The 9,774-nt window shown below is 36.7% G+C and overlaps 1 protein-coding gene across 1 annotated transcript in view; it reads right to left on the bottom strand.

Annotated features, from left to right (window-relative positions):
• The window catches only part of LOC107101862 (histone-lysine N-methyltransferase NSD2-like), a 26,736-nt gene that overhangs the window by 4,436 nt on the left and 12,526 nt on the right, over window positions 1-9,774 (bottom strand). The window contains exons 9-21 of the mRNA XM_015400945.1: window positions 9,350-9,453; window positions 6,805-6,864; window positions 6,548-6,721; window positions 6,351-6,443; window positions 6,143-6,266; window positions 5,840-6,040; window positions 3,023-3,202; window positions 1,771-1,927; window positions 1,489-1,694; window positions 1,298-1,410; window positions 947-1,216; window positions 753-869; window positions 503-644 (exon numbers count right to left, since the gene is read on the bottom strand). Coding sequence (XP_015256431.1) covers window positions 503-644; window positions 753-869; window positions 947-1,216; window positions 1,298-1,410; window positions 1,489-1,694; window positions 1,771-1,927; window positions 3,023-3,202; window positions 5,840-6,040; window positions 6,143-6,266; window positions 6,351-6,443; window positions 6,548-6,721; window positions 6,805-6,864; window positions 9,350-9,453 — 1,941 coding nt within the window. The remainder of the gene's footprint in view (window positions 1-502; window positions 645-752; window positions 870-946; window positions 1,217-1,297; window positions 1,411-1,488; window positions 1,695-1,770; window positions 1,928-3,022; window positions 3,203-5,839; window positions 6,041-6,142; window positions 6,267-6,350; window positions 6,444-6,547; window positions 6,722-6,804; window positions 6,865-9,349; window positions 9,454-9,774) is intronic.

Below are 9,774 nucleotides of genomic sequence, written 5' to 3'. Positions count from 1 at the left end.
GCTAATACATTTTTATTGTTTGAAAGCAAGCGTTTGAATTATGCTTGAGGTGAAAAAAAAGAAATTAAATTTCTCGATAGCAGTAATGAAAATTTGAAATTTTTGCATTTACAATATGTGTTCTTTGCTTGCAACAATAATGAAACAAAGTTCACTCCATACAGAATCCCTATTGGATGCCCTGTTGGATAGCGGTTACATAACAGGAGTGCTCCTCCAGCAGCAGACTGCTACAGGCCTTTTCTGTGAATAATATGCTGTTTTAAACCATTGGGCAGTTTGCCTAAATCTCTAAAACAACTTTTCTCCTGATTTCATCCTTTCTGGGAAGTTGCATGTAAATCTTCACTTTAAAAACCCATATTGAATCTGTAGCTTTCTTTCTTTCATTGCTTTTCCATATTCCTTAGTATTTTCAAATTAATTTAAATACACTGAGCTACAAGCTTTACATCAAAAACAAAGTAAAAACAGAATTTAACATCGACTCCATCTCTGAGACCTTTTGGGATGTCCTGCAGGGTGAACAGCCCAACCCTGGTGTCGCCGTTTACAGTCCACTTCTGCGTCTCACAGTTTGGTTGGCAGCTGTGGTTCATGAAGCGTGCTTGGTTTCCTTTGGGTCCAGCATCGATGATCCGATCCTAATTGAACCAAAACAACAACAACAAAAAGTTTATTCCTCTACTCAGTGTGTTTGTTCATCTGTCCCATCTTCAGGCCCGATTGAATGATATCTGTCACAGAATCACCTTGTCCAGGGTCAGCATGTAGAAGTTACAGATGTCATTCTCCTGAGCGTGTCGAATTCTGGCACGACATTCATCCTCATCAATCATCTCTCCAACATATTCACTCACAAAAGCGCCCTGAGGGGATATAATTAAATAATCACATGATTAAAAAGCCAAATGTAATAAAATCCTTTCATCCGTTCCCATTTTACCTTCTTGATGTCTGTGATGGCCCGTAAACCCCATCCACAGGACAGGGTCCTGAAAATCTCCACCGGCGTGTACTGTCGCTTTGTGAAAGTCTGGTTCTGACATCGTTCCCCGGCGGCACACACCTGAGGGTGGCACTCGTACATCAGCATGCGGTTTATGCACTCCGAGTCCACGCCGCAGGGGTTCTCATCGGACGCCTTGCAGTTACAGCGAGGGATCTCCGACAAGTCGGCAGTGATTATCTGCACCTTCCCGATGGGTCGGTTCACCTGGGTCACAAAGCAACAGGCGTCGTATTTTCAGGTGGTCTATCAGCTGATTATACGGCCAGCTGGGTCAGGTCGACGTACCTTAATGTGTTTGTATGGGGGCGGTTTCTTATCGTTCTTTCTGTCCTCCTGGAGCTGCTTGATTTCTTTCTCCTTCTTGAGCTCTTTGAAACGCTCCGCTGCCTCAGCCAGTGCTTTAAAGACACAAATGGAATCTTAATCGTGTCTTTCTAAGCAGAATTCACCATAAATACATATTAAAACACACATACCCTTCTTGTACACTGCGTCAGCACCTTTCCCCATTTTTTCTATGTTGTGAGTGTCCCCCTCCATGTAGGGGAAGACTCTGGCTTGGTAAGTCCACACAAAATCGTTGGAGCCAAAGAACTGCACCGGGAACTCTCCCACATCATGTTTCATCCTCAGGATCTTATTTGGAACGTCTTTGGTCAGGCACACTTCAGCGGGCCACCACCTGAGGCATCAGATCAGCTGTCAGACTAGCTCCATCTGCTGCCGCCTGGACAGTAGGATAAAAAGGTGCCTCTTACCTGTAACGTCCCCATTTGACCCACAGTATGTCCTTAATGCGAGGTTTCTTCCCAGCTTTGCAGTCGTTGCAGAACCAGCTACCCTGAGGCATCTCTATGTTCAAACATTCCCGATGGAAAGCAGCAGGACAGGATTCACAGCAAAGGAGGCTGCCCCCTGCACAGTCAAACAAGAAAACACAAGTTCATGCCTCAGATTTGGGAAGGTTTGATCTGTGAAATGTGACGTTTTGCAGATTGTGACCAGCTTGGAGGAGAGTTTTTACATGTAGGAGAAGTAAATGAGAATAAAATCTGGTAAGGCGTAAATTTGATAGCTCATAACGTCCCCATTTGACACACAGTATGTCCTTAATGCGAGGTTTCCAAAAACCTGAACCAAAAACCTTAAGCAGTTGTGCTCTGGAAGAATATAAGTGTTCGCTTCCTGATTCTTTATGGAGTTAATTTTGTTCCATTATTATTGTAGCAAAGAATCGATTTTCTATATGGGATCTAATCCATACATGAAACTATGAAAAACTTCTTAATTAAAAAAGGTTTTGGGGAGTGCAGGTAGCGCAGTGGTTAGTGCGCACAACCCATGTATGGAGGCCTTAGTCCTATCCAGGTCTCTTAAGTTATTTTTCTTTAAAACAATTCTGTTATGGTTAAAAAAGTTGGTTAAATAAANTTTGTGTTCTTTATTAAAATTAAATCATTTAGCAATATTATAAAAAGTCCAGGCAGAGCTGCACATAAAATATGGTTTCAAATCTTTTCAATAATTATCGATATCGATCAATACGCATTTTTTTTTATCAATAAGCTTTTTTTCTATATCGCCCAAACCTATGTTGCATTATGGGTAAACTTGAGGAGAGTCTGATCATTATGACGCTGACTTACTACTGGTCAGCTGAACAAATGTAGCAACGTCTCAATATCAACAAAAGAAAGAGTTTTTTTTTTTTTACAAATAAAACATGGAAGCATGAACATATCGGCTGATGCAAGATAAACGTACTAATAATACAACAAACAACGCAGATGTATCCATCTTTCTCGGATGAATCTAAAACACTACAGAAGCAAAGAGCAAACCTTTTTGGATCTGTTAGCTTTGTGCATCTTTGAGGTGAGATTTAAATACATTTAGGACCTGTTAAAGACCATTATGTTTTTATTACTGCCTTCGACACATAAAACCTCCAGATAACAGTTTGTTTTGTTCTTTTGTACCATGACTGGAAGGTAAACCAGTAAAACTGACCTTCAGAGCAGACGAAGCACCAGCTAACATTAATGTGCTCATGGTTCTTGCAGCCTTTGCGAGGAGTGAAGTGGTTTGGACACAGGAAGCTGTTGTTGGCCAGCACCAGGCTGCCTGCCGCCATGCAGTTATCATTGGGGTGATAGGCTACAGGACAGCGGACGCACCGCGCCAGCCGACCTGAGGAGAGAAAAAACAAAGCACTGAGCAGACTGATTCATCCACATGAACAGATTTCCACACGTGACTTTAATAGAGCAAACACAGCTTTCCAGAATAAAATATATTTGAAACATTAAACCAACCAGTTTGCTCGCTCTGTTTTCACATACATATTTTTTTACAGCTTAAGACATTCATGTAAGAATGCAGCTGAGGACGAGGTGCGTCCTGACATACAGTCAGATATTATAAATTAAAGGTTGAAGCTAAAGATTATAAAACTGCAGTATAGAGAATTTTCTTTAGCCAAATCAGGAAAAAAACTTAAGTTTTAACAGAGGTATGATACTTTCACAGCTAATTAAGAAATTATTCAAAGAACATGTTTTATTATTTGGAGGAAATCAACAGAGATCACAACTTTCTCCCAGTTTGAGGCAGAAACTTTTGGTAAACAATAATGATCAGCTGCATTACACAAAAAATGCTTCTATAACAGGTAAGTTTTATCCACAAGAATGAAAAATAAAAAGTATGCTCACATAAAACCGTTTTAATACTCCGCATGTATGTATGGGGTGAATTTGTTCTGTTATTGTTGCAAACCAAGAACTTTTTTTGAAAATGGAAAATTAAAAAATAATTCAATCCAGAACTGAAACTTAAAAAAACAAATAAATAAATGTTTTAATCAAAGCAAATGTTTTGAGTGTAACTTTGCTGTTTCATCAAATTATCATTATTTCAAATTTTATCTTTAACAATTTTTTTTTACACCAGCAGACCCAGCAGGGACAAGCTTGAAGCAAAAATGTATGAGCAGATTCTTTATATTTTCAAATGCTATTTTTTCCGAATGTCTCTTTCAGATTAATTTATGAATTTAATTATTTTCAAACTTGGTCTGAAAAAAAAAGAGAAATAAAAAAAAATTTGAAATAGAAAGAAAATTAAAATCTGTTAAAAAATTTTGAAAAAAATTACATCTGAGAAAATAAATGATGAAAAACAAATTGTGAAACCTTTTTTTTTTCTTTTTATATTTCCATTTACAAAATATTTTCTTTACCAGAACTATATAGAAACAAAACTCCCTCCACATATGCATGGAGTCATGAATTTGTTCTTGTGACATTATAATGCTCAATGACTGAAATCAAGACTCAGCAGGGAATTAAATTAGGAGAAAGCCAGGTTTCTGTTGCTTTTTTTAATTTTTATTGCACATCTCCAGATATTTAAAACTCAACAGAGATACTTTTAGGGACAGAAGGACCAACACAATAAGTGAGAAACAGAAAAAGTAAATGAGAGGATCTATAAATAATACATCAAGTTACAAAGAACACTGAAAACTGTAACTTTGCATTTTTAGGTCAGAGAACCTAAAATTCATTATATCAAATTATTTTAAAGAAAAAGAGAAAATATTTATGGGAACTTGGTCGAGCTGATTTTGGGAGGAAAAAAGCTTTTTATCAAATCCTTTTGGACTTCATTCAGTAGCCTAGTTAGCATGATTTTAAGACAGATTATCAACTCATCTTATCCCTAACTAATGTGCTGTATTGAATTGCTTAGAATCACTGTGTGATAATTAATGAAGTATTGTAACACCCATGGATGTTGGTTTACCAGCAGATGGCAGCAGAGTCAAACAGTTTATTCTGGCTAGCACAAAGCTAGAGCTACACCAGTAACAGAGAGGTGAAAAAGTGTAATAAATGTGTTGTTTTAACTGTAAAACCTCAGGATTCACCCAGAAAATAAGCAAAAAATAGTATCCATCTTATCCACATGAAGAGAGTCTTTTTACCCCCCCGCCCGGTCTGCGATCTCTGTAACCCAGACCTCAATTATCTGAGTGCAAAACTATGGCCATATACATTAGGCCAGCTGTACATTTTAAAACTGATTTAATATGACAGGATAATATTTTGTTATTTATGGCCAATGTAAACATTGTGACCTATAAAGCAGATACATAACCGGGTGTTTTTTTTATTATTTCAGTGGTTTTAAAACTGTTCATGAGGTTTTGTCAGATTTATCGTCCTCCCTCAGGCTTTCCATGCTGAGTTGGTAATATCTTATCAAGAACCTCTAAAGGAAAACTTAAAGCTTAGTTTAATTAATTGATTATGCTGCAAGGTTTTTAAATGTTATTTCTATTCTTATCTTTTATATATTATTACTTTATATATTTTTAAATATTAACTCCTTTTTGGCTGACTAGAGCTTGATAGTATTTTACATATTTATAGCTGACTATGACATTTAGAATTGATCATTTCCCTGTATTTTGTCGCCTATTAATTACTGGTGTTTTTAATAATAATAATTTATTCATCTTGCATTTTTTCTCATTTACTTAGCTTGAAAAAGAGCATCTTTTTTTAACGTGTTCACTGGCATCACTGAAACCACCAAAAACAATCTTAAATCACCTTTTTTTAACCCCTTGGGAAGGTCTAGCCTGACAAAAAATGTTGTAATGGCGGACAGTTGCCTTATTTTGGCAGAATGAGGCTGCAGATTTTGAGGCACCACATCCCAGAACGGGACGGGACAGTTTAAGGTTCAGCTTTGATTTTTATCTGATGCAAATGGGGTTGTGTTTACAACAGACTCTAAATGGCATGCATGGAAGCCTACCTTTGGAGTTGCAGGCGTTCAGAGGGTTGGTGATGTGGCACGACAGGCACACATGCAGGGGGCAGCGGAAGCCCTTGTTGTGCGGCTGGGTGGGCGAATACGCCATGATGCAGTCCGAGTGGTAAAACTTCCCACAAAGCGGGATGATGCAGCGCTTCACCCCATTATCAGACTTCTTACACACAAAGCACTTATGGACGCCTGAAATGAAAGTGAAAAAAACAACAAAAAAAAGAATCTGAAAACTCTGGTGTGTTTCAGGGAAAACCTGTCATGGTTTGAAGCTCACAAAGCCAGACCCACCGGTTTTACATTCCTGACAGAGGAATTTTCCTTTGGGAGCTGCAGAGAGCCCGATGCACTGCAGGTGAAAGGCTCCAAAACATGGACCGTCACACACCAGAAGCTCTCCTGTTTTCTCACACACCTATTAGAGCCAACATAAGAATACCTTCCTTATATAAAACAGAAGGTGAAGATAATCATCACAGACAGGCGAGGGTAATTTCACCTGGCAGACGTTCTCCTTGAAAGATGCAGCTCCTATCCTTCCCTTAACGTCCCCCTGGAGGGAGAGACCCTCATTCAAACCCACTGGCAGAGCCTAAAGGGATCAACATCATCGAATGTTACTGAGGTGCAGTCAGGAACAGATTAAAAAGATCTAATGATTTTCCTTTCTGTTAGGAGACAACATAACATGTGCACCTCAGGTTTAGGAGTTAGTGTTCCAGCGTGTGCGTCCTGTTTCTCCTCATTGCTGCAGGGCTCCGTCTCCACCTCCTGCTTTGGGGTCTTATTCTGTTGGGGGCTCGGGGACCTGCTCTCTGAACACTTGGAGGCTCCAGCAGGGGATGGTTTTTCTTTCGTCTCTGAAGCAACCTTATCCAGTAAAATACAGAGTTTAGCATAAAAAAGCAGAACTTCAGCATATAGTGACCGATACTTAGTGATTCTATTAATACCTGTGTTTTCTTGACCAACACTTTCACATCCGATGCTATGCTGAGTTGCCTTTTTGCTTCCTATGAACAAAAGAAAATATTCAGTGTTCTTAATGCAGGAATAAAAAAAAACAGACAGATGCATTGATTTCCTTAATGTTTTACAATGCATCTTATTAGCATCATTCCATTTTAATAAAGGTTGGCCTTTCTGGTAGAAAACTGGACTGGTTAAAATCTATGGGGTTAGATAGCTGTCAAAAAAATTATATGTGTAAAATGTCTAAAAATGTTAAATAAAAATGTCTTGAATAAGATTAAGAATATGTGTTAGAAGGTTACAACTGCAAAACTACAAGAACACTGCATAAAAATTAAAATCTAAATAAGTGCATCTGTTCTTGAATTGAGGAGGCAAGGGAGATACTTTAACAATTTACATTTCAAATAAGAAAGAACAATAGCATTGTCTTATTTCAAGTGCATATTATCTAATTATCTTATATTAAGAGTACATTTTTTTGCTTATTTCTTTAGAATTTTTGCAGTGTACGGATCAAAAATTCCAGATTTTGCAAATCCAAATCTCAAGTTTACAAATATGACTCACAAAACATTGAGTACAATTTCCTAGTCGTAAATTTGTGATTTGTACATGTACATTTGTGATTAACATTAGTAAATTTGTGAATTTCTTACTTGAAAATTTTGATTTCTATTCATAAATTTTTGATTTGCAATTTTAAAATAGTAAATTTGTACTCGTAAATGTGTGGTTTGTGCGTGTACATTTAAGAGTCGTACTCATTAATTTGTCATTTGCATAGGTAAATTCTAGAATTTATACTAGTATTATTGCAATTTTAACTTCCTACATTGTATTCCAAAATATGAAGATCTGTTGTCATACATACCTATGAGTTGACATAAAGGAACAAATTAAAATCCTAAATTTATTCCCATTGTTGTCATTTATTTACAAACTCAAACATCAATGCATACTTTCTGTAGGTGGTTATCTTACCCTATATAAATCCTACTTAAAGTATTTATTTAAAGGGATTTTTCTATATCAGTAGGCAAGTTTATGGAGATGGAAATCATACAGTATGCAGGTTTTCCAAGGGTCCATCTTAGGGCCCCACCAGTAAACGACTAATGTTCCCGCAGGAAGTTGAAAACTTATTAATAAGTTCAAATTTAGCCAACGTGATTACTGTAACAGCGCCGTCACAGGTCAGACAGTTGCAGCTGGTCCAGAATGCTGCTATAAGAGTCCTCACTAGAACTAATTGATCATGGTGCACCGCCACAGCAAAATAAAGCCACCATAGCTTCAGAATGAATAAAAAATGAAGGATAAAACAATGTAAAGAAAATAATTTAACAAACCGTACATATGTGGACTTATTCTAATCATTATCAGAGTTTACAATGATTTTCATAGTCATTAAATGTATTACTTATTTACTGAGGTGAAGGGGTATATTTACTTTGAGGCCTTTTTGGTGAAAAGTGCATTATAAATTAAATGAATTATTATTACTTTATTATGGAGAACCAACCCCTCCAGCTCCTTTCCAACTTGCTGCAAAGCTGGTTAGTGTATGAAGCTACCTGGTGGCTCTTGTTAGCAAAATCATCTCTAGTTGCTCTTTACTATCTAAGCGGGTTTTTTTTTATTTAGCCCTCTAGAATCTGTTTTCTTTTTCTTTTCAAAGAAGCCCTGGAAACAAATTTAGTGTCCTCTCTCTGTGATTCAGGCAAATTTAGTGACTTCCTACTGTTACTACCTCCCCGCTACCCTGAGCGCTGTCTCACAGATAGAAGGAGCTTTCATAAGTAGCTAATAATTGCCATTTTGTTCCAGGACTGCACGAAGGCCTTTAATTATTCATTTTCATTTACTTGAATTGTTCATTTCTTATTATGTATTTAATAACCCTTATGCCCATGCAATGTACATTTCTCTGTTTTCCTATTTTTTTCCCACGTACAGCACTTTAAATCGTCTCGCTACTAAGATGTGCCATTTAAATACACTTGCTGTTAATTGATTTAATTGTAAAAATCTACAGAAAAAAAAATGCATTGTTTATAAAATGGAAGGACGATATCAGTTTTTTGCTTTTTTACAAATAAACATCTAGAAAATGAGGTGTGTATTTGTATTCATCCCCTCCAATGCTTTGTTTAAACATCTCTGTATTTCAAGCATGGGTTACAGTTAAGCCCCAAAATGATTCAAACTCCCAGCAAATAATTTTTATGGAAAGGACAACCTTGTGTCTGTTTGGTAATGACAGGAAATATCAACAATGATATTAAAGAAAAACTTAAAAAATAGACCAAATTATGTAAAAAAAAAAAAAAAAACACAACTCTTCTCAAAGGACCAAAGAAAAGCCTTTATTAGCATTTATCGTTTTCTTCTGGTAATTTCAACATTTATTCTTGAGTGCTGCAGCTTCCCTCAGAGCTCATCAAACCTAACTGTTAGCTCCTTTACAGATAATAACAATAAGTTGAAGGGGTGTGAATACTTATATGGTTTTGGTAAACATACCTTTTTCTTTGAAGGAACTGCTGACACTTCTTCCACGCTACACTCCATCACCTTGTGCGAGAGCTTTCTAGGCCTCTTTCTTTCTTGAGGTAAAGTTTCTGAGTCTGAAAGCAAAAGAACAACTCAGGTGCTGCTTTCACCAGCAGAAAAGGCCTTTCAGAGACAGACAGTGTGCCGAATATAATCAAATTAAAAGGAATTATGGCCCTGTTAAAAAAGAAAAACAGATTTTTGTATTGTAAAAAGAAATGAATAGTGTTAAAATAAATAAATACTTCACTATTTCAGCTTATCATACAAGACATACATTTGTTGCATTTGATCTATAATAAAAAAACTCACTTGCAGGGAAAAAAACTTAAAACATTTAGGCTCTTGAAAGAACACATTATTTAAAAAGTCACCTTTAGTTTGAATATTTCTTA

The sequence above is a fragment of the Cyprinodon variegatus genome, unplaced genomic scaffold (genome assembly GCF_000732505.1).
Source record: "Cyprinodon variegatus isolate N-32 unplaced genomic scaffold, C_variegatus-1.0 Scaffold31, whole genome shotgun sequence".
Classification (NCBI taxonomy): Eukaryota; Metazoa; Chordata; class Actinopteri; order Cyprinodontiformes; family Cyprinodontidae; genus Cyprinodon; species Cyprinodon variegatus.
Note: the sequence above shows the minus strand (reverse complement) of the source record. Positions and strands in the feature narration are given on the sequence as shown.